We start from the raw sequence: 26,005 nt of genomic DNA on the forward strand, positions 1-26,005 counted from the left end.
CTTCGCTGCCATCTTGACTGTAAGGGAGCCGGGAGGGTGAGTTAGATTCAACTCTTATATGTTTGGAAGGGGAGAGGGAGGTAGAGAGGAGTTTAATTTTGTGTGGTGTGTTACCACAAAATGTTTTAAATAAATAATAAAATGTTTAAATTCCAATAAAAGTATGGACTTATCGTCCCGTTTATTGGTTCCTTAAGTTTATACAGTTAGATAGAACCCAGGACGCTTGGTTACAATACCATTACACTATTCTAGGCATCTTAAAGAAAACTTTACAATACTATACCAAACAACTTTCTCTCATGCATACACGCTGGACTCCCTGTCCCCACCCACATGGCCCGAGACACACCTGGTGGAGATCTGTAAATCTAACTCTTCTAGTTAGATTTAGATTTAATAAACGGTTATCGAGCCATAATCGCGTGTTATTTTTAATTCCTCAACCTGAAGAAGGAAACCAGGTTTCTGAATTACATGGATGCTTCTAATATCTATTTATTGCCTGAATAGTCCGGCTGCTGTCCTCCGTGTGAAAACACTGACGGACATCGAGTTACATTGGATTTTCTTGGTAATGAAGTCCTCAAACATTAAATATTGAATGTTAGCAGGAAGTCCAGGCATCTACTCTTAAAATCATCAACATAATATCCACTTCCTCTCTGACTGGCCTGACTGATCCACACAGTGAGGCGAGGGGTGGTGTGTTTGTGTGTGTTGTTTTTTTTATTTTGGACATGGAGTTTGGTTTTGGTAGATTCTCAGTGGGTATTTTTTCCTTACAAACAATGATTTTACCACAGAGTTATAGTGAGTGAGACTGTAGCATCAAATTGCAGACCTCCTCTCCCGCTAACCCTCCCTGTAGCTAACAGAGCACTTAGCTCCATTGTGAACTATGCTCTCATCATTTATTCATGCTTTATTTTGCACCAGGAACCATTTGTTCAACCTTTTCTACCCCCATCCACCTCTCTAGGCCCCCTCCGCTCTCTCAGGGCCGTAATGGAGCATCATTTCCAATTCCTCCGAGGCTTGTCGTGAGACACGACTCCCTCCCCATAAAGTTTCCTGCATACTGAATGCTGGTGATTAAGCCTTGGGTGATTGGCTGTACCACCTGGTTTGTTTCTTCCTCCCTTTTTTTGGGACTCGGTCTGTTTTGGCAACGAGGAGATAGAAGGGAGCTCTCAGTGTTTGCAGAGGGATTTAGTTGTTTTTCTATGAGGCTTTGGAGAGTGAAACTGGAAAGTGAAACAGGGACTGATGAAATGAGGGTTGCTGGGAGTCCTGGTGGCTCTGCAGGCTGATGAATTTACCTGTAATTAGAGGATGAATCCGACTGACTTTTCCTCAAGTGCCACCACGAGGTTGACATTTTGGGTTCAGACTGAAATGTTTCCACAAATACTGATGGATGAAATTTGGTTCTGACGTTCATGTTCCCGTTAGCATGAATTGTAATAACTTTGGTGATCCTCTGACTAGCGCCATCATCAGGTCAATTTCTTTTTTTCCCAATTTCCATTACTTTGGTTTATGACCAAATGCCTGCAGAACTAATGACATTCCCATCAGCCTCAGCTGCACGTTGTGTTTAGTGCTAATTATCAAATGTTAGCATGCTAACACGCCAAGCTAAGATGGTAGACACGGCAAACATTACACCATCTTGGCATTGTCATTACGAGCATTTTAGCACCCTGATGTTAGCATTCAGCTGCGGCTAAGGATTGTCAGTGAAGATTATTTTGTCAGACTTAAAACTACAAAAAACGCAAAATGTCCAGATCCTTGAAATTCAAAGAGAAGGAGACTGAAATTCATAAAATTCATTAAAAAATAATTGATAGCATCTCCATCTGTATGTGTATTGTAGACAAGGACGTCCCAATTTACTGTACAGGTCATCAGGTTTGGTGTACAAGTGTCAAAGCTGGTTTTGGGGAAAACCACTGTACAAGTGGAATCAGTGTGCATTAAACCACTCCTTTCAAATAGGGACTAAATACTTTTCCACAGGTGTTTTGACTCTTAATACCTTATTTTACTTTCTGTAATGTGTGTCTTGGTAGTAATTTTAAAAACGATCTTTTCATTAAGGAGATATTAAAGCTTTAAGGGAGCCGAAAGTGCCGACATGACCTTTTTCTTTTAATAGCTGACGAATGCTGCTAATTAGTATTCATAATATGACTCATCAGAGTTTGCAGTAGAGATTTAATTAGTTCATAGTTACAGTTCTTTTGCATAAGTGTTATTTCCATCAGCAGAATATATTGTTAATATACATGGTTATATGTACTGAATATATATATTTCTGCAAAAGGATCTCTTTAAACAGTATTTCTTTTAGTTAAAGACCTGCCTTGAATTTTAAGAGAATCAGACATTTTTTAATCTTTATATACATGTATAATGAAGAGATAACTGATTTATCACCTTTTTTAAAGTTTCTACAAGATGCTTTTCTTCTCAGCCTTCTCTTTACCGCTAGAGGTTTAGAAGCTTGTTTTCTCAGAACTGCCTGGTTTAACCTCAGAGTGTGGTGGGAAGGTGAGCTATAGGACCGGGGGAGAGACGCAGGAGGTGTCATGTTAGCATGGAAATGGGATCATAACTGAGTGAGCAGAGGCAGGGAGGGTATATCCAGTAATGTTTAACACATTTTGAAGCCAAATATCGCTGGCAAAGATGCCGGCCCACGTGTGGTGTGTGAAGGGCGGGAGAGGACACAGCGGGAGACGATGGCAGAGGGATTGAGGGGACTGCTGACTTGACAAGTTGGATTTTCCAAACGTTTGTAAAGGGCAGCAGCAGCTCCTGTTTGAGAGGAAAATGACTTTTTACTGGGTCTGATAAGTTGTATTCACTTTCTTCTGCCTTTTCCTGGTCAAGGACAGCTGGGATCAGGTCCAAGAGGTCTGACTGAACCTTCAGTCTTTTGTGTTTGAGCTTCACTGATAGAAAACATCTCTTTGTAAAAGATTTCATTTCTTTCCTCCCACTTTCCACATCCTGGTAATCTTTGAGAACAAGCCAAGCTGTCAACTGTGAACCACATTGTGACATTGCAAACAAAAAAAGACTTAATTTTGCAATACTAGAAAAACTCTGAAAGACATTTGATCACAATTTCCTCATTTCATGGTTTTGCTGACAGAAGAAAACTTTGCTGCAGCCGTCAGAAAATAGCATGGCATTGTGTTTTCTATCAGGAACATTCCATATTGTCATCATGCGGTTGAATAATGTATACACATTTAGTTGGCTGCATGTTTTAACCCAGCTAAGGCAGATTAGGTAGTAAAAACACACAGAAATAACATGGTAACAGCGATAACAATTCATTGAAACGATTAATCACATGACCTCAAACCACAAGAAGAAGCAACAAATCGCCACAGTATTCAAAATATTCGACCATGAAAGTTTAAGAAACACAAGCTTTCAACCTCATCTCAGTCTTTATTAGTGGATTGAGTTTGCTTGCGCTTAGAAAGCTCTAGAAAAAAAGTGAGCTTTTGTTGAGATTATTTTATCAAATTCTAAACATTGATGAGACCAGGCAGAGAGCAAAGTTCAGCACTTTATTGGAGTATTTCCATTTTTATGCACCATATCCATTTGCCATTTCTACTTTGAACTGATGGTTGTGGTCACTAGTTACATTTCTGAATACATTTCCATGATGCATTGCTACAGTTGAAACAAGCTAACACCATGTCAAATACAGTAGTTCAACCACCTACAACATTCACTTACTCCATTGTGTCTATTCTTCTCAATAAGTATTTTTGATATTTAATGACATTTTAATTCCTACAACATTTAGACATAACTTCAGGACACTTTAATGGAGTATTTTTCCTGTGTGTGACTCTGTTTACTTGGCTAAATGTATATGGACACTTGACGGGGCGGCTGTGGCTTAGTGGTAGAGGGTCGTCCGCCAATCGGATGCTCGGCGGTTCGATCCCGGCTTTCCCCAGCCCGCATGTCGAAGTGTCCTTGGGCAAATTGCTCCCGTGGGCTGTACCTTCGGTGTGTGAGTGTGTGTGAATGAGTTAGTTCCTTGAACTGATGAGCAGTTGGCACCTGCCAATGTATGAATGTGTGTGAATGTGATATGTAGTGTGTGAAGCACTTTAAGTCGGAAAGACTAGAAAGGCGCTATACACAGTAAGTACAGTCCATTTACCATTTGAACATTCCAGTAGGGCTGCAACTCTCGATTAATTAATCGTTTGGTCTATAAAATGTCAGAAATTACTGAAAGAAATGCACGTTACAACTTCCTAAAGCCTAAGTTGATGTCTTTAAATAGCTTTTGTCCGACCAACAGTTAAAAACCCAAAGACTATCACTTAGTGGAGGACACACTGATGGATATGCAGTAATACATTAACTGTAGCAGCCAGATTTATTGGCAGAACCTAGCAGCATTAAACAGGAGCTTTGGAGAATCGCTAAAGTTGCATGTTTTTTGTAGCCAAAAAGTGACATGTTTAATTTGGAGCATGTTCGTGTCTTAAACATTCTCACGTCTTAAAATGAACAGACGTGTGACACAGCACATCCTTTCCATTAAAAAAAACACAACAGAATCAACAGAAGAGCCCTCAGCATTGTGTCTTCTCATCCCTCCACGTTCTGCTCCTCCTTCCTCCTCCTGGTGGCTCGTGATTTTTGCTGCCGTCTCCTAGATGATGGATGAGCGGCTCAGGACGAGGCTGAGGACTCCTCTCGCTCCGTAGCCTTTAAGGGGTAATTAGATCTGGAAAACATTTGGGCTCTGGGACGTGCAGATGTCTTTTTCTTTCTTCTGCATAATGGAATCTGCAGAACAGATGGCACAGAGCATTTAGACGGAGGAAGACCACACCCCTGAGCTGAAGACGTCCAGTAAAATGTATTGTTTTAACCTCCTGAGACCCTGCGACCTCATATGAGGACATTACATTTTTGCCTCTTGACACAATGATAGTCAATTTTGTAAATCTTAGACCTGTTGGTCACATTTAGGACACTGCCCACACCATCTTGTGGTGATATCACAACATTACACCACTGTCAGTGAGAGCAAAATGTCTGGAATATCAGCAAAAACTTCTACCCCAGTTCCCGAAAGAAAAATGACCCAGGTAAAAAATCTATTCAAATTATATGAATGAAACAAATGTATTTATGTACAATACTGTCTCTATCATCATATGGGGATTAAAATTTTACATATTTTAGTAATAGTATCACTCTAGGACATCAGTAAATGTGAAGCACTCGTTTGAGGACATTGGGACTATATAACGTTATTTTTCTACCATGTGGTTAGCAAAACATGGGAATATTTAGATGGATCACATTAGCATTGAAAAAACAACAACATTTGTCTGTGTGTGTGTGTGTGCGTGTGTGTGTGTGTGTGTGTGTGAGCAGAGTAAATCATGGTAAATCATAGTAAATAATACTACAATATGGTTTATCAAGGTGAATCATGCTAGAATCCTGGTAAATCATTCTAGTAAATATCAGCTATCGGCAGATAGGCCTACTCAAACCCCAGCTGGATCTCTAATTTTTTTACGTTATTACAGCGAAACTTTCATTGTCAAGAGCAGAACAATTGCTCATGGCAATTGCAAACAACTCTGAGGTGGAGGACCTCTCAGATGGGGAAGATAATGATCCTGCTGTGGACGAAGTCATTTTACAAGATGTTGACCTCATGGATGAGCATCCTGATTTTTCGCCACCTGATTCAGGAGATGATTCCGGTGAAGAGTACACACCACCTGATGCAGCTGAAGATACTGACTCTGAGAATGAAAGTCAGCCAAATCATCCACAAGTGCACAGACGTGGACGTAAACAACAGCATATTGAGAATGATGAGCTGGATGAGGAAGATCAGAGACATGGAGAGCCCAGACCAGAACCAAGGAATGCTGGACGTGGAGAATGCTGGCGGTCTGCTCCATTTAGACCAAATTTGGTCCAGTTTCAGGATGGAGATGATGGACTGAAAGATGAGCGAACAGGTTGGCAGCCACTGGATTATGTGGAGCAGTACATTGACTCAGACCTGATGAAACTCATTGCTGACTGCACAAATGCCATGTCACTGGGTAACAGTGGGAGATTCTCTCAACTTCGGTAGATGAGATTTATCACTTTTTGGAGCAGCAATCTTGATGTCTTGCGTGCCTTATCCACAGATAAGGATGTTTTGGTCCAATGCCCTACAAATCCCGCCATTAGTAACACAATGTCACGTGATCGCTTCTTCAAACTTAGGAGCCATCTGAAAGTAGTTATCGACTATGATGTATCAGAAGATAAGAGGGAAACCGACAAATTCTGGAAGGTGAGGCCTTTTATGGACCGTATACTTACCGGCTGCCGCCTTCAGGTTCGTCCAAAATGCGTCTCAATAGACGAGCAGATGATCCCGTTTACAGGGGCCTGTCCATTCCGACAATACGTGCCACTAAAGCCAAATCCAGTGGGAATGAAGAACTTTGTGCTGGCATCTGTGGATGGACTCGTGCTAGACTTTGAAGTCTATCAAGGTTCAAAACCCTGGCTTCAAGGTTCAGGACTCAGATGGATTGGGTCTAGGAACACTAGTCATCAAACGTCTTTCCGAAACCCTCACTGCTGGCACACAAGTGTATTGTGATCGCTTCTTTACCACCATACAAGCAGTTGACCACATGCTGAAGGATGATATTTATCTTACTGGTACAGTGATGAAGGGCCGAGTCAAACAAGCAATGAACAAGTTACCCGATGACAAAACCCTGAAACACCAAGGGAGAGGTGCCGTCTCCACAGTAACCAGGGCAGATGGGAAACTATGCGTGGTCAAGTGGTACGACAACAAGCCAGTTGTGATGCTCTCCACTGTTCACTCAGAGCAGCCAGAAGATACTTGCCAGCGGTGGTCCAAGAAGGGAAAAAGTATGTGACCGTGACAAGACCAAGCATCGTCTTGCGAGTACAACTCAAAAGATGGGAGGTGTAGACATGTCAGATAGAATGATGAGCTACTACCGAATGTCTGTGCGGACGAAGAAGTGGACAATTCGCATGCTGATGCATTTCATGGATCTTGCCCTTGCCAACAGCTGGCTGCTGTATCGAGAGATAACCAGGAAAATGGCACCCCAATTTAGCCATGTTTCTGGCTGTTTACATTTTATGTAGGCTTTACACTCTGATGTTTACATTTTCAAATAAACTGTGAAAATGTGTCAAATTAACTTTTTGTACCAATGGAGTCTATGTGTGTCATACAGTAAGATAGACCCACTGTACTCGTATGAGGACATTCATTTTTGAGAGAACTACTTATTGTATTAAGCTGAAATTTTGAATTTTGACTAATTAGGACCTTCTGGCCCCAACAGCAAATAATATTTCAAAAGTTATGATAGACCCACTGTCCTCACATGAGGACATCTTTTTCTGCAAAAACTACTTCCTGTACAAAAACAAATTTTAGGTATTATACTTATTAGGTCCTACATATCCCAAATAGCAAGAACAATTATAAAATGCACACCAGGCAAACTCTCGGGTCTCAGGAGGCTAACATATCCATCTATTCATCTACTGCTAAACCAAATATCTTTATTCCGTTAAGATCACAGATGTATTTGTTTGAGAAACTTCGCTGATCAAATAGCTGCAGGACTACTGACAAACATCTCATCAATCCCACATTTAAAGTAAAGACCAAGGATAGGAAATCAGCGAATACAGACACACTTCAGAAAGTCTTCCACCTGCTGCTGATCTCTGATTGGTTAATTTAACAGCGAGGTGTCTTCCACCATTGAGCTCATATAGTGTACATTCTGTAGTAATCTGATTGTTCCCGACTTTCAGCTGTAAATTAGATTTCAGGAGAATGCCAGTTTCACGTTAAAGGATTCAGAAGAACCTGGTTCATTTGATCATTTAGACCTTTAGCTGTCTTGTGCACTAATAATGTACCAGGTAATGAAATATACACAAATGCATTATAGATATATTTCCTCTCCTAGTTTTGATAAAAAAAGAATTGATTGCAATGCCAATGCAGTGGGATGATGTTGGGATGAAATTACAAGATGATTAAGTAAAACCAGAAAGTCCTCATGCCTAAACAACAAAATGGGTCGTTTGCCAGCGCTCTCCAAAATGACCCATAAGACAATTACAAAAACATACGAGTGTAGGCAAAAAAACTACATGGTTAAGGAAAACATCACGGTTAAAACAAACCGACTGACTCTTGTTAGCAGCCCCGGACTGGCCATCAGTCTACACCTATCGCATCGATTCCACCTGAACTCAGAGGGAGGAAGCTCTAATGTGCAGCCTTTCCCCCTGACAGACCCGCAGATTGTGTGTGTGTGTGTGTGTGTGTTGTGTGTGTGTGTGTGTGTTTGTCTGAGCATGTGCAGAGCCTGCTGATATTTTCCAGCCGGCCCAGGCTTGTGAATAATTGATCACAGGCCTCAACTCTTTGAGTCTGTGCTAGTTGTCCTCAAACGCTTACTCACTCGTCCATCCAACCCGTCCTTTGGTCTGTCAATCACTCTCATTCTCTCTGGATACATAAATGTATTTGACTGTCTTCTTCTCTGTGAATTCCTTTATCCATTCATCTTAATTTCCTCCTCTGTATCTCAGTTTTCTTCTTTTTTTGGATTTCGTAGAACTTTTCAAAGGTTGTACTGAACCATAAACCCTCAAATAAACGCCGGTTTTCAAATAATCAATCTGAACTGATCTTAAATGATACAGTAAACTGGCCCGAAAACATAATGACCAGGTAAAAACATTGATATTATCTGTACTTTAAAGGCTCACAGGGTAAATTCAGCAAAATGTACATTTTGTTAATTATTTGCACTAATTTAATTTAATACAAGAGTGATGCCACAACCATTTGTTGCTCTGAGTCTCTCTTTTTAACAGAAATACTGTTTTCAGTTCTGAATCTGCAGCTCCCCTCGGCTTTACGGAGCTTTATAGAGTTTCAGCTCATTCTTTATCTGTCCGGCCCACAACCACTGTTTTAGTTCACTCTCACCGCTCTCAATGCGTCGATTTCGGCCGCAGCGGGCAGCTGTTTTCAGAGAAAAGGCTGTAAAGAGCCACTGTACACTACCTGCTCAGCAGCAGACAGCAGACAGACACAGTTGGAGAGCAGCTGGTGAACATAGCGGAGCATCTAGCAGCTGAAGAGCCAGATATTCCCCTCAGGAGCTGCTGGAGACCAAAAACAGAGCTAAAAGAGAGAGAATATATGATTTATATTCATCAGGTGGACACAAACATGACTCCAAACGATGATGTTGATAATCACTTTTTTCCGCTGCCCCCAAGTGCCCAAAAAAATCCGTAATTGCAGGTTTAAACCTATGAATTATGAAGGTCAGCAGCAGACGCTGCACAGATAGAGCCAATAATACAGCTTGTTGTCACTGCTGCTTTTTTATTCTCCCAGGATAACATTGTTCAAATGTCACAAAATGTGGCATGTACATCCAGTATGTGCTCCGGGTGTAAGATTTAAATTTGGTGCAAAGCTGTCTATCTGTGGAGCTGCCACACAATCTTTTATATTTTTTAATAATTTATTTTGAATGAAGACGTGATTTCCCTTTTCTGTGTTCTCATCCTGCCATTTAGTTATCTGATAGTACTAAAAAACAATATAGTAACCTCTTTGAGTGTCGTCATGTTTAGTCATTTTTACCTTCTCAAGGATGGTAATCTGACGTCATCCAGGGATTCTGCCCCCTAGTGGCTATACTGTTTAATCCTCCAGGTGCACACACAGTACGCAGGTAAGTATGTGAACAATGCTGCTGGCACTACAGATGCTTGTCTACGCACGGTTGAGCTGCTGCAAAGCATTTATTGTGAAACATTTGTGCAGGAAGTGATGAGTTTCATTAACTGTATTTTAACACCGAATTTTTTTTTAAAACGGCAAATTAGAAGCAACTGGAAATAATTAGTGAAAACAGTTTTGCCGTTAAAAAGAGAAAGTGAGAGCAGCAGAGTGGGGAGTTTGACACGACTCTGTTTGTTGTATATTATACTGAATTAACTGAGACAGTGTGAAGGAAGTGTTGAGTAAAGCAAACACAGGAGCAGATCAGAAAACTGGGAGGCTAAATTATGTAATAAAATATAATATATAAATAAAACAGGATACATTACAAATGAAGTGTGTCTGTTTCAGATAAAGCCATGGTTGTCTCTAGTTAAGATAAAAAAAGTATTTGAGGATTGTCAGTCTTCTCAGTCTTCTGGTCGTCTCTCTGCTCTTTTATCAGCCTCTGTCACCGCTCGCTCAGTTTCTGCCACCAGCTGTCAGTTGTTTCTGCTTCTGTTCTTTCCTTTTCTCTATCCAGTCTTTCATTTCTGCCTCTCGCCCCCGTCTGCTTGTTTTTCTTCTCATTTCTCTGGCGGCTTTTCCCTCATCTCCCCAAACCCCCACACTGCAACCACTTATGTCTTCTCTTTGTCTAATTATCATTTTCTGTCAGGAGCTATCGGAGGTAAACTCTTCGCATAATTCTTTCTTCTGCAATTTACTTCTCTTTCTCCATCTTCTTCGCCCTCTTCCTCAGCTGTGATTGTAAAGACAATACAAGGCCATCCCTGTGACCACACCCTGCTGGACTGTTTTTATGCTGCAGACCAGAGATCCACAAAAATACAATATAACAACCTCATTGGGAAAGATTTCTCAACTGCCAGTGTGTCAGAGATTTATATAGGCCTTTATGTAATCTTACATCAACATGGCTGCATACATTAGGAACATTACAAAGTATCAAAATAATATTCTGACAGTTTGGGGAAGACAGACAACAAGCATATTTCCTAGAGTCAGAAGAGAAGATGGAGTCAGTATCAGTTTCATGGCCAGGATGTGTTTAGCCTAGCTTAGCCCAAAGACTGGAAGCAAGGGGAGCCTAGCTCCATCAAAAGAGGAGAACAAATACACCTTCTAACACCTCCAAATTTCCCCTGTTTACATATTTAGCATGTAAGCAAGTCACAAATTCATAAAGAATCACTTTGTTTTTGCTTTTTTGCTTTAGGCTTTGTTCAGATTTATGAAGTATGCAAAGCTGGACAAAATGTTTGAGATGCTGCGCTCAGCAGATCTTTGTCATTTAATATGGTTCTAATGAGTAAGTTCAGCATCAATGCCTTGTTTCTTTTTCTCACTGTGAATCAGACAGCTTGGCACTGAAAGCAGGGGAAAGTGCTAGATTCCACACATCCAACACATCTAGATTTTGTACTGGAACCATAGAGATGAAACTGACGTTGGTCGTCTCTATCTAACCCTCATTAAGAAAGCAGATATTTCCTAATATGTTGGATTTTTCCTTACTAGATGCATTAGATGTAATGTATTAACAACTTTATAATCTTAAATGTATGTATATAAAGTTTCTTTGTAGCTACGCTTGCAGTCGGTCAGTTGTCCATCACAAACTTAAACATCTCAACGTTTTGATGGATTGTCACAAAATTCTAACTGAAATTAATTTCCCACTTCTAAATGAAGTAACTTTGGTAATCTCTGACTATTCAACTAGCTCCATCATCGGGCCAAAAATTCAGTGTGTTCAGTACTTTGGTTTATGACTAAATACCTGAAAAACTAATGGCATTCCCATCAGCCTTAGCTGTTAGCATGCTGATGTTAGCATTTAGCTCAAAGCACTGCTGTGCATAAGTACAGCCTCACAGAGCTGCTAGCTTGACTGTAGACTTTTAGTCCTGTCTAGCTTTGCGTGACCTTATCATGATGAAGACTTTGAAGTGTAAATTGGGAGAGGCACCTTTGCAGGAACTAATTGGCATAAAATCACCTGTTGCACTTCCAGGACAGTCTTTCTTCTTCCTCTCGTCTCTCATTATATCTGTCTCCTCCTCCTTTTGGTGGAACTGGAATTTCAGACTTTAAATGTCTTACAGCATTTTTACTCTTTCACATTTCAAAGGATTTTAGTACATTTAGACAAGAAATGTGTATATTATTTTGCATCAATGAAACAAGCATATATTCTATAAAATATGTGTGTTCTAGCTGACTCATAGACACACCTTCCCAATACACAGCTCATATAGTAACACAAAGGGCAGTAGAATCAGATATTTGGTGCAGGCTGTTATCCAGACTACCTTCCAGTGCTACAACAATATTCAGTTTCAGCCTTACTATTGTTAAAACCCAGTTGCACAGACAGACTTTACAGGGCTGAAAACCAGATTGGATAATCAGTGGAGACAAGAGGCAACAAAACAAGGAAGAAAGGAGCACTTATAAAAGATATATATATATACTAGATGCAGCAGAAAACTGTAAATGTCCTAATTCAATGGATAAGAAGAATATAGAGGAGAAACTGAGCCGAGACAGAACATTAATCATGCTGAGACACAGGCTGCAGCTTCATTAATGTTGAGGAGGAGAGATATTAAGCAAATGCACATGTTGGCTGAGAGGAGACTGGATCAAAACAGACTAAACTGGTATTTAACAGCAAAGGTCTCATTAATGCCAGTGACTTATAAACGGTGTTGGGCAGTAATGCTTTACTTAGTAACACGTTAATGAATTAATAATGTGATTACTTTTACTTTAGTAACAAATAGTATAAGTAATTAAAAAATAACACTTATTAAACCCATTAACACTCTATTACTTTGACATTTTGGGGGTTGAATTATTATTAAAGTAATGTAATTGTTTACATTTAGTAACTTTTCCAACACTGCTAATAAATGCTAATATTGCATCAATGGAGGGGCAGATAAACACATTCTGTTTTCTGTTTTTAGTTTTCTGCATCATGTGCAACTTTAGTTTATTAGTAATATTCTCCTTACTCATATGTACAACAGTTCATCTCATGTCCGACACCCTCATTCAAAGCTAGTTCCACTGGTTGAACAGTTTACGGTCCTGTAAGGACGTGAAAATGAATATAAACAACCAGAAAATGACCTTAACTTGAATTTGAGCTTATTATTATTATTATTTGGATTCTTGGATTCAAGTGCTAATGCTGCAAATTGTAGATCAGAAAGTTGCCCCAAAATGAGAAAATGAAATTAAATCAAACCTCAACAGAAATTACTAGCAACAAGGTGGGGGGAAAAATCTTGAGTTACTACTAATTTCTACCATATTTATTTCATAAAAAATTCTCTTAAGATGATAAAAGCATTTTCTCAACACAGCAGAATTCCAAAAACCATTTAAACCTCATCACTTTCAAATATAATAGTTTAATATAATGTTTTTATAATGAAAAGTCACAGAAAAGAAAAGAACAAAAGTTATTCTGAGTTTGTTCAATAAATATTTTACCTATTAGTAACAATTAGAAGCTAGTTTTGTTTGAGGCTAAATTCTGTTTAATTTCAAACAAACTGACCAGATTTTAATTCATAATAATTGGCAGAAAAAAAAACATTTGACTACTCTGGATTTCTTTTCACCAGAGGAGCCTTGTTATCTTTTCCAGCCTGTTCTCTTCCCTCTGAGCTGAAGCGTCTACCTGTGAACAACAGATAGAAAACACTTCCTTTGTCCTCATTCAACTCCTTAAACAGCCCGCCTTCTCCCCCTTCAAGCTCCCCACTGGCATCTGGACCAGTTGCACCGGTTACCAAGGGTAACCATGTGACTTTGTTGCCACGGTAACCCCACTGGATGGGCAGGCGGGGGGTCTGTTTCGTTCTCACTTATAGTCTTCCACTCTCGGCGGTTTGGTTTGTGACGCTCAGTCTTCGTGCTTGAATTTGTAAATTCTGCAGCGCGATTAAAGCTGTCGGAGGATGTTTACATTGTGTTGCTGCTGCAAACAGTGGAACCGGAGGGACGGGGAGGTGTTCATACATAAAACACAGAGCTGTAACCCTCTGCTGAATATGCTGACTCCATCAATTGCCGTCTATATTTAGCATGTTGGTGGGCGTGCTTGTTCAGATTAGGAAGTGTGTGTGTCCGTTGTGTGTGTGCATTTGCTACAGCATGATGACACAGCCACGTACAACAAAGAGTCTCAGTTGCTAGGCAATCTCATCTAAAAACGCTCACTAACCAAAATATGGTATTTATGCAGCAGCAGCAGCAGGTTCTCAGCTGGAGGAGTTGGAGAGTCACAGAGGAGCAGCTTCTGGGAATGTCATCTCTGAAAACAATCATTTGTGTTCCTGCACGCTCATGTGAAAATGAGAATTTTCATATTAAGTGAGCACTCAGTAACAGGTTATCATATTTTTATGAAATCCTCATGAAGAAATAAGCAGCCAAAACCTGCAGCAGGTGCAGAACATTTTTAATAAATGTGATTTTGAAGTCCTTACACAAATTACCAAAAGTTTAATGAAAAGTCGTGACATGGTGTTCACCCAATGTCAGCTGGGATAGGCTCCGTCCCCCACATGACCCTGCAAAGGATTCGGGAATAGAAAATGGATGGATGACAAGGCATTTTATAGTATTTCAGTTATTGGGTGGGGCAGTGCTGTGGTGGTGTCGCCCCCGACCTACTGTACCGACATACCGTAAAACTTCAATTAAGCCGGGGCTTTTATTTGGTTTAATCACTGAACTCAACCTGCCTGTATTTGGGACAGGCATCTATATGGGACAGGCCTTTAATTCCTTTCACACAAAACTCTCTTGCACAGCAAAGATGGGAAATACGGTAAATAATCGAGGAATGGACACAAATTTGGACCGCTTCAAAGGTAGGGAGTCACCACTTTTTCGTCTCTTTTGTTTACCATGCCGGTAATTCTGAATGAATTATACTTTGGTGCTTATGGTTTCAGTAAAATGATCTGAACAATTGAATAATGGAGATCTAACCATGTGTAGCATGTCCATATTGACAAAAGTTTAAACTTTTATATTTTTATGCACGATCTAAGCAGCGTAGAACTAGCTCAAGCGGGCGACCTGGTAGGCTTTCAGAAGTTTTATACATTTAATTCAATTAAATTTTATTTATATAGCGCCGATTCATAACAGAAGTTATCTCATTGCACTTTTCCTATAGAGCAGGTTTAGACCGCACTCTTTGGGGGTGGGAAGCACAATGCAAATACCACCTAGAATTTTTACACTAGTAATAATATAATGGTAGTGGTGACATTAATATTAATAAATTAATAATAACAGGAATGACAGCTATAGGAATAATAATGTCAGTATTAGTAACAGAGCCAATAACAACAACTGTAGTAGCAGCTGTCGAGCAGGAACACGGGGGCAGCAGGTGGCCCACAAGCACAGATCCTTTTGTATTTCTTTAAAGGTACCTCCTTTCCTTTAAAATGACCTCATTTCGGTATCTTTTGAAGCGATCTCTGACTGCCAATTTGCAGATTTGCCTTGTGTACCCTTTTAAAGAAACTCTTGAACTTTCCGGAGCTAAAACTGTCCCTTGATGACCTCCAGAGGTCGGTGGCAGAAGTTCAAGTCACTCTTTGCCCCGGAAAGCCTTCCAGTTCCTCTCTGCACTGCGGTTTGAGCCAAGTTGAGTAATTAGTCGGTAGAGAATGACCTTGGTTAATTACATCACTGAGAGCAGAGCAGCACAGAAAGTGTAGAAAGCTTTGTCATGCTAATCTCGACTCAGAAGAAAGAGTTTTAGTTTAAAAATGTCTCTTGGCTGAATTTTGATGGCCGTTTGACGACAGCATAGAGGTCAGATATCATCGTCTGAATTCTGACAAGTCAGGCATTTTTTAAACTGTTGGTTCAAAAAGAAAAGTTTCTTAGTCCTCTCTGTAGATATAGTTATAATGTTTTTACAGTGATTGATACAGAGACAAATTCAGGACAAAGTAAATCGATGTTTGAAGGAAGCAGATGAACTGCAGCTCAGTGGAAAAATGCAATAAACTGGCTTGATGGAGGCCTGGGTTACAAAGAGTCCAGGTACTGTAAGCAGATTTGGACTCTGGAGAAAACGGGCCAAGGTTTCCAGGAGGACAGGACTGTTGGAGAGGACTTGTGGAGTCCAAGCCAATAGAAAGAGAACTAAATGGCAGGCATGCTGGGAAAAAGAGTCAAGAGTTGTAGAATAAAGGCCAGAGGGGATGGAAGAGAAAACTGAGGTTGGATACAAAGCGAGAGGATGATGTCAATATAAGAGAGGAATAAAATGATGAGAGGATGTTTACATGGAAAGGTGGACCAGAAATGTTGATTAAAAAAGAAAAGTAGAAACTGAAAGTAAAGCAGGAATGTGAAAAATCCAAAAGACACTTCTGAGAACTGTTGACCTGCCACTGAAGCAGGTAGCTGTCTGTTGCTGTAGATACGCTTGAAGGATAAGTGCACTTATGACCTTTTAGCAGTCTGACAGAAGCTTTTGTGGTGTTATGTCACCCAGCACTGACCCTCACAGGTGGCACTTGCTTTCAGGCAGCATGCAAATAAATCCTACCTCCTCAAAACTAACTGTTTTGAGGAGGTAGGAGGTAGGTTATTTTGTCAAAATTGCAGTTAACAAAAATAAGTAATTTCAGTGACAGGGCCCCCTATATTGGTGCTCTTTAGTGGGAGTGAATTAAACTCTAATTTAATAGGTGAATTTAATGTTTTTTGGGCTGGAATCAAACTACTTTGACACCCAAATTCACACCTTTGAACAATTAAAAACCGTCATTACAGTGCTGGCCTTTCACGTAACCTAACTTGTAGTAAGCTAACTGCTGGCAAGCTAGCTAGCTCTCTATAATGAAGGATGAACACGGTACTAGTGTGCAGGAGCTGCTGATGACTGAGCAGGTTGAGAAACAACATGAATGTAAAGTAACGTTGCTAACAAGCTAGGCTAACAAGCTAGGCTAACCAGTTTCCACTTTCTGAGTCGATTACAAACTTACAAAAGTATGATGGCTCCTCCCAACAAAAAATGCCCGTAATGTAATGATGTTTGTCGATATAAAAAAGCAAGGAAAATATCAATTGAAGTTCGTCTTTTAGCCTGAAATATACCCCTGTAATGTCATTTGCAGTGGTGGAAAGCAACAGATTCAACTAATTAGACTCAACAACTGTACTTAAGTAACATTTTGAGTATTTCCATTTTATGTGGCTTTATACTTGTTCTGCACTACTTTTCAGAGGGATATCTTGTACTTTTTACTCCACTTGTCATGTTTCAGATGTCTTTGTTTCTTCTTCTTTTGTCTCCCGTTAATCATCTCACAACTCAGATTTATCTGGTGACTCTTTGGAGGGGCCCGGCCCCTAGGTTGGGAACCACTGGACTAAACTAGCTAACCGTATATAAAGTTAAAACTAGCTCCACTTCGAGCAGCTACAACATTAAAATGCTGCTCTAACATTGATGCATCAGTATGAACAATCTAAAAATGTTCTATAGAATCAGATATCGACATTTTACTGCAGAACGAGTACTTTTTAGTACTTCTAGACTTTTACTGAAGTAGGATTTTGAATGCAGGTCTTTTACTTGAGACCTTTACTTTTATCTGGTACTTCTTACACCACAATTTTGTGGTTGTGGTTGCTAAATTTGGTCTTTGGCTGTATTTCAGTTGTTTTACGTCCCATAGAGTTCTACAACCGTGGTGCATTTTCAGTGTAAGCTGCATGTTGTTGACCCACCGTTGAATTTAAATTTGTTTTCCATGCAAAACAGATTGGGTTTGCTTTACACAGGTTCAGCAAAGTATTTGAAAGTTATTTGAGGTCAGCTGTAACTGACAGCTGTACCGATCCTTGATCTGTCCAACACTTTAAACGTCACACTTTCAGCCTCTTGTGCAGGCTAAAACAAACGTCCCAGAATTCCTTGCAGCTGCTATTTCTGTCCGGCTCAAACCAGACTGTGATTTCAGAGAGTCTCCTGAGGTCCACACTTCAGCAGCGTCTCAAACCCACGCAGGTGTCCACCTACACCATGATTCAACTATATGATCTGCTCTGCTTCCGTAATGACAAACTGTACGTCAATGCATATTTATCTTGATCACTGACAGACAACTTCCTGCATGACTCAGTGTCTCTCTATTTCCCCTATTTTCAGATCAGAAATACTTTATTGATCCCCAAGGGGAAACTCTAACTTTTTAATCATGTCGCGGCTATAATAAAGGCTGTTGTACCTTAATGAAGCAGTGTGCCTCGACTTTTGGGGAAATTCATTCCCCTTGTTTGTGGACATTGATTGCCTGCCCATGCATCAGGAGCACCTGTTCTGTGTCGCATCACTGTCAGATCCAAGCAGCGCAGGGGGAAGCAAAGACACTGTGTGAGAAAAAAGGGACAGGTGCATGCTGGTGGTCCAGAAACAACAGGAAGTTAGTTATTGTAGTTTGGCTACTTATCAACACGATCAGCAGGCGGTGAAGGTACTTTAAAGGAACTTAGACCTCAGCTTATATGTGGACATGAAAAGTGATCTTTGCTTGGAAAGGAATGCTCTTGTTTTTTGTCAAATTATGATTATTTAAAATTTTCAACGGGGATTTTGCCTTAATTAATTATTTGAGATGCAAATACCAATTTTATGAACATTGCCCTGGGTCTGCTTGGGCCTTCTACATGTAACACACTTGTATGTCTGGGTCATTGGTCACAACAAACAAGGAATCTGGTTTCATGCACTGTTCACCCTGATAGGAATGCTGCTCAACCAATTCAGTTTACGCTTCAAACTGATTTATAGAAATGACTGATGAATTGTGCAGCCAGTTGTATCCACCTGATCTCCATTTCACTGCAGACACTGTCTTTCTCCTTATTATGTTTCACCGTGGTATTTTAAACATTCTGTATCTCTCTCTCTCTCTCTCAGTCACACATACACACTTTCTCAGTCTCAGCGTCTCCATTTTCCTGTTCTGTCAGTTGGATGGCGAGCAGCTCTGGTGATAGTGGAACAGATTAGCACACCGTATTGATAGCTGAGGAAACGCTGAGCGATCGTCTTGATGTGAGAAAGAGAACAAGTGTTAAGCTGCTAACGGCGTCACGCTGTCTCTTCCCCAAGGGCTTCACACTACAAAAAGTGTCCCAGATAATGAATAATTTTATCTGATAGTGGCCTGAAATATTTTCTTTAAATAGGTCACTTTTATTAATACAATTCAAAAAGAAAGTGAAGAAACCTGCCAGTAAAATAATGAAAAAAACAAACACTCAGACACAGCCACCGGAAGCACTTTTAACTCAGAAATCAGGGAAAAGGGAAGCATTTCTAACACTGAATGATACATATGTGATGATGATGGTATTGAGTATAGTATAATATAACAATAACCACATACAGCTAAGCTTAAGACTGTGAGTGAGGAGAAATGAGTCATTTTTTCCAGCCACCCAGGTCTTCTGACGGTGGCAGAAACTGTAGCTGATCGCTACAGGACGGGATTCGATGTGTTGATGTATTCTGCTGTGACTTTGTCTGAAGCCAGAGGAAACTCCGGGACATATGAAGCTGTTTGTCTCTGTACTGCTGCTTTATACACTGGAGGTTACGCAGTTTGTGTGTTGATGCTGTTGTTTTGTGTAAAAATGACCGTCCTTATGAAGGAAAGTGTGATTATTTGATTAGGCAGTTGGGATGATTTTGTCATTTTCTGGTTCCTGATTCTCCGATGTAAGGATTTGCTGTTTTCTCTGTTTTATTTCACTGTAAACTGAATATCTTTGGGTTTGGGACGTTTGTTCTGTATTTCATCATGATATTTTACAGACTAAACATAGAAAAATAATCAACATATTAATCCATGATGAAAATGATTGGTAGTTGCAGCCATACTGACATTGATGTATCTATCTGTTGTTTATTGGATTTCTCTTCTTATTTGGTATTTTTATCTTCTCTGACCTGGCACCTGATTGGAGTTGTAACTGTCAATTAAGTTCACTATCCTGATTTTATTTTTCCTAGACAAAAGTAGGAAATCCCACATTTGGATTTATAAACACAGGAAAGGTTTTGTCTTACTGTCAGTCAGTACTGTTACTGTTGCTTACTGTTAGTGAGTGGGAAAGTAGCCTTTATCAGGATAAACTTCAGCTTTAGCATTTCTTTTCTTTCTTCTGATATTTGGTGCATAAATGATTTGAAGTTTTGCTCATAAACACGTTGTAGATGTAGGCTGTATATAATGTTATAATTAGTTTTTCTATTGGTTTTATAGTATTGTAATCTCGTAAAAAACAACCACATGTGGGTTGGACCAAATGTTTTGCATGACATGGAAATAAAAAATAACTAAATTACTAACTATAATTTTATGCAGCTTAAATTATGAAGTGTTAGAATTACTGATTTCAGGCACTGATTAGGTTACTGATAACACTAATAATGACCACAGTGTATGGACCTATAAGCTGAAGTGTGAAGGTCACGTATAACAACAAATGCACTGTACAAACTGTTTAACCTGCGGAGATGAAACAATTTTTTCATTTGGAAATAAAGTTATTTCTCTTTTCATTTTCCACGTTCACGCTGCCTCTGTATGAAGCCACAGGTGTGTGGTAGCAGTGTGAACACAGCTGCAGCTGGTTAAAATGATGAGCAGGTTTTGTTGTTCCTCAGCATTATTATTATCTAAGCTGTTAATTGGAACACCTGCATCCAACTTCCTAGTAATTAATTTAACGGGCAGCAGCTGTGTTTTAACCTGCTGTGACTCGGTGGAAAGGGACTGTTTCTGAAGTGCCGTGATGTCACCTTCAGTCAGCAAGAAAAAGACACTTTTCCAGTGCATTCTGGGCGGATCATGTTTGGGTATGTCCCACTTGGCTGAAAAGGGGAGAGAGAATTCACTGCTGGTGAAATTAGTCACGTGTTAGTTACTGCCGATGATTCTGATGTGAACAACTGCGTTCAAGGTGTTGACCTTTGACCCTTTGAAGAAATCCATATTTGGAGCTAATGAGAGGTTTTCAGAGGCGGATAAACTAAAGTAGGGACTAAATGGGTTAATTGAAACCTTTAAGTTGTTTAAGCACACTAACTTTGCAAAAATGTTTTTAGATGAACAGATTTGATACACCGCTGTGAGGATGGATGTACTCCAAAACAGAGTGTGTTTGTGCATCTTTTTGAAAGTTTGAGTCTCTCTCAGGAGGCGCTGCTGTCTTTTAAAACTCTGATTTAACTGATTAAGTGATCAAAGTCGCCTCACCTCACAGCTGTTTCTCTCTGCATGAAGCAGACTTCCACTTATTTTAAACTAGGTGGCCGATCTGTCCTACGCTCCCACTTCCTGCTCATTTATTTTAGCTGCTGTTTCTGGTGTTTAATTTGTACTTTTATGGTCCTGGATGATGCATATTTCATCCTGTACATATGTTTTATTTGTGCGTCTTGCTGTGAACCCAATATCCCAATAAAACAGAGCAAGAACGCAGCAGTCAGTAAGAATGGCTGCGGGGGAGTTTTGTATTAGCCTCCTCCGTCTCTCGGCTCGTTCCTGTCCGGCGTCTGTGTCCTACCTTCTGTACTCGCCCACCACTGAGTCCATAACACCTCATCATTAAAACACAGAGCACAGAGGACGCAAAGATCCAGGCTCCCCGGTGAAAACACTTTCTTCTAGGTTTCTGTTCCGAACCAAACCCCAAAACACACCGGCTCTATAATCTGCACCGCCTCCTATATATCTATATATATGCGCTCTCTGTCTCTCTTTACTGTGTGTTTTTTATTTTATTTCCCAGAGTGACTCAGGGTAAGTGAGCCAGCAGCTTTTTATCATCTCGCTGCAGGACATTTTGTCAGTTGGCTGTTTGGTGGGATCGGACCTTTGATCCTCCAGTTAAAGAACAACTTCTCAAACCAGCATCCTGTTCCAACCCACCTCCCGCGTCACTTTGAACTAATTTACTCTGAGAATTAAAATTCAACACGTGTCTGGATCTGCATATAAGTAGGACGAGCACTCGCAGATTCTCTTCCTGCAGGTTTTGTGAAATCATTGAAGTTTGTTTCTCGCTGGTGGCCCCCTAAACGGCTGCAAGAGCTGTAATACAAAGGAAAGAGTAGAGCAAGTTCTTCTCTTCATTTAGCCTCTGCTTAAAAAATGATCTCATTATGTCCTTATATTTACACCTTATATTTGTATGTACATGTAGTTTTAACGTCTGCAGTGTCTCCTCTGGGGCTGCACCTAACAGTGAGTTTTTTTCTTATATTAATGTCGATTAATCTAATGACTAATTCATCGATTATTCTAACGATTATTTTTTTTATTACTCGATTAATATAACAATTAATTTACCCCAAATAAATATCAAAAACATTTCTCATTAATACATTCAATATCATTTTCTCTTAAAAACAAATGAAACCAGAAACAAAGCCTGCACTGCAGGGCATTGTTCTGCAACAAAAATGACCCTATTTCTCTATTTCTAGTAGGTTATTTCTTATGTTACCATTTAAATTCTACTTAATTCTCCACCTAATTTTAGTGTTTACACAAACTCACCTTGCTTTTCCCTTCAGTGCCCCCCGACGGGATGAGTAGGCCTACATAAACAGAGCGTGTGCGACTGTCAGTAGACCGCACAGGAGGCGGAGAGCGAGGGGAGATTGTGGCCGAGGTTTTAATGCTGCAACATGTCCTCCGAGGGAATCCATGCTTTGACCGGGTGCAGCCATACTTCAGGGCGACTCGCACGATATGCAAACAGACGTATTTCTGTAATCGTTGATGAATCGCCCCAGCTCTACTCTCCTCTTCTACTTGCTAGATAAAGTTTCTGCTGTTTCTGCTACAGCTGCACAGTATAACCTATTAATCGCCATCTCCCACCTCCCTGAATGAGTTTCTGATCTACTTTGCAGCCATGGTTATTTCTACTTGTTAAGCTGCCATAGTTGTTCTGGGTAGTGACCATTGAAATGATATTTGATTATAGAAAGAAGTGGAAAAACAACACATTGCAGTCACATCAGCCGGTTTGTAACATCTCAAATCTCTTCTGGCAGAAGTTCCTTTTCTCCTGGAAATCTGCTCTTAACCTTTGCAGAACTGCATGACTAAAGGCCTGGGCATGATGGAGAAGTAGTTGGTACGACTCACATCTGAAGGCAAAAGTGTGTATAGCTGCTCTGAACAGCCACACTCAAAGGTGAGACACACGGGGCAGACAGTCTCTCCGCGAAGGCGTTCAGAGTGTTGCACTTGTTTGTCACATGAAAAGTGACAGAAATCGTTGTGTGAAAAGTGAAAAGCGAGGGAAGGTTAAACCCCGCTTACTTTCTCACCTCCGCGCAGCTGGCCAATCACTGCGTGATCACTTCGTTTGACCCCATAAGAGTAAAATGAAAAGTCACCATATTGTCAGAAATATTTTTCAGGTTATTTGAATTGGTAGCTGTCGTATTTACTTTCCTCATACGTAAGCAACTTAACAGGTCATTCGCCTTTTCAGTTGACTTTCAAAATGACACACAGGATCATTCTCTGATCCGGTGCCCCCATTGGGAAGATGTCTTCCAAAATGTAAATAACAAAAAAAAATAATTCGTAGGAGCGTTTTCTGATCTGCCACCTTTAAGGTAAAGGTGTGGTTGAATTTAGGCTACTAAAGCTTCTTTAGGTTAGCCAGACACTTCCACTTCCATCCACCCTGACCTCCACCCTAAGGGTTTTTTTGGCGCTAATAGCAACGCAGGAAAACATTAGCATAGCTTGTCTTAAATGTTCGAACAAATGACCAGTGCTGTTGTTTTTCTAACAAGGACTGTCTCAAGAAAAGCTAGAAGATTGGCAATGCTGACCTTAAAGGTCCAGTGTGGAACATTTAGGAGGAGCTATTGGCAGAAATGAAATATAATATTTATAAATATGTTTTCATTAGTATATAATCACCTGAAAATAAGAATCATTGTGTTTTCATTACCTTACAATGAGCCGTGTATATCTGCAGAGGGAGCGGGTCCCCTTCCGCTGAGGTCCGCATCAGGTCTAACAAATCTGTATAAAATACTGTCAGACCCGTGACCCGAGACATTCACCTCAGACCTGAAGTTTACACAAACTGGATCAGCTGAAGCTAATCAATTCGTCAGACAGCCCAGAACACTATAGATCCTGAATGATTAATCAGCCCAGGTCCAATCTGGAGAATGGTGTTTGGGGTCGAGGCGAGGTGACAGGAAGTCGATACAACAAGCTCATCCTGAGCTCTGCTACTGGAACTTAAATCAGTTGCACCCATCTGTGACAATTCTACTGCAGTGTATCTGAAGCTCTGAAATAAGACTTTCAGCTATATTTAACATTTTATTGCTGATAGTCCCGGGACGCCATGCTAAAGAGCCTAGGTATTCTCTAAACCTCTAAACCGAATGAAACTGATGAAAAGCAGGTTGATTTATTCCTGCTGTACTGTGGATGCAACAAGTACACTTATACCATGAAATACACCCTGCAGCTGAGAATGTATGGAATAACAACACTAAATAAAAAAAAGTGACTCAGTCTCGGACAGGTTTAAAAGCCTCCCGCTGTCACGACGAGTCCCAGACTCCCTCTGCAATGAGTCTGCAGTCTGAAACACAGCGGTGCTGAGAACTTTGTGCTCCTCCAGGTTTATTTGGACTCGGTGAACGACCTTGAGAGCAGCAGCCGCTCCTTTTCTCTCTCTCTGTGAATCAAGTGAAGCGTCAGGGTTTACAGTCATCCTGAGCCAACGTGCTGCAGAGTTACACAAAGACAGAAGACCGCTTTGTCTGAGTTTCTCTTTCTTGTTCGGAGGTGGTTACACTTTACGGGTCACACCTTTCTGTAATGCTCCTGGAAAGAATGATGTGATTTGGCATCATAGGAAATAGAGATAGTGTTCAACTTGTATATTTCAAATTAATTAGTTCCCATTAATTGCTAGCGTGACCTACAGTCTTTTAGTCAGGGCGCAGCAGGTCACTAAACATGAAACATTTGAAATTTGTCTACAGGCAAGCATTAAATTCAACTTTTATGGAGACAACAAAAAAACCAGAACCTTGTCTTTGAGGCGGCTGTGGCTTGGTGGCAGAGCGTCCACCAATCGGAAGGTCGGCTGTTCGATCCCGGCTTCCCCCGGCCCACATGTCGAACTGTCCTTGGGCAAGACACTGAACCTCAAATTGCTCCTGAGGGCTGTGCCTTCGGTGTGTGAGTGATCAGTCCATTTACCATATTTCACTAAAATTTGTACTATGTTTTAGTATTATGACATTTGAAAAAAGACATGTGTACCATGTTTCCTGTTTGATTCTGGGGCCCTGTGTCACATGCCATTACACCCACACACACACACACACACACACACACACTGCCATAATGCCATAAAAACATCTAAAAAAACGGTAAAAGCTCACTTTCAAATCATTTTTCGTCATTAGGGCTGAGTATTGTTTTGAAATATTTTGATATTCAATACACTGCCCTAATTTTAAAGTTTTCACTACCAGTGTATGCAATTGTTTTGATGGTGCCACAACAAGGATACCCAAGTTTTATTACAGTTATTAAGATGATACTTTTTGTGGTACCCAAATCTAAATATGTTTTTCTACCAAAAAAAAAGCAAAAATGTGATTTAAACCAGAAACTACCTGATCAAAGAATAAGTCAACAAGATTATGAGTCTGACCAGACATTTGATGGCAGCTTTAGTGCTTGACCGTTTTGGTGTTTCAGACACATTTAGTTCAATGTAGAGGTTTGATACCCTGATTAAGAGTCTGCTGCAGTTTTCCTCCTGAAATTGAACTCTATAGCTGTTATCACGTTGCTGTGGAGGATGTGTGTAAATCACCTCTCTTCTTAGGTGTTGATGCATCTCTGCAGCACAGCGCGGAGCTCATCATGCTCTTTTTCTGCTTTATAGACACTTTACACAAGATTTTCACTGAGAGGAAGAATGCTTTCATCTGTGTGCAGAGTTGCTCATCAGCTGAGACTTCAGCCT

The 26,005-nt window shown here is 40.3% G+C and overlaps 1 protein-coding gene across 4 annotated transcripts in view; it reads left to right on the forward strand.

Moving 5' to 3' along the window:
- The window catches only part of kcnq3 (potassium voltage-gated channel, KQT-like subfamily, member 3), a 132,808-nt gene that overhangs the window by 36,105 nt on the left and 70,698 nt on the right, over nt 1–26,005 (forward strand). Inside the window, exon 1 of one of the 4 annotated variants that reach the window (XM_044219808.1) lies at nt 20,797–20,825. The exons of the other annotated variants lie outside the window; for them this stretch is intronic. Coding sequence (XP_044075743.1) covers nt 20,818–20,825 — 8 coding nt within the window. The 5' untranslated portion in view covers nt 20,797–20,817. Of the gene's footprint in view, nt 1–20,796; nt 20,826–26,005 lie in introns of those variants that run through there. 4 annotated transcript variants of the gene reach the window in all.

The sequence above is a fragment of the Siniperca chuatsi genome, linkage group LG13 (genome assembly GCF_020085105.1).
Source record: "Siniperca chuatsi isolate FFG_IHB_CAS linkage group LG13, ASM2008510v1, whole genome shotgun sequence".
NCBI classification, from domain to species: Eukaryota; Metazoa; Chordata; class Actinopteri; order Centrarchiformes; family Sinipercidae; genus Siniperca; species Siniperca chuatsi.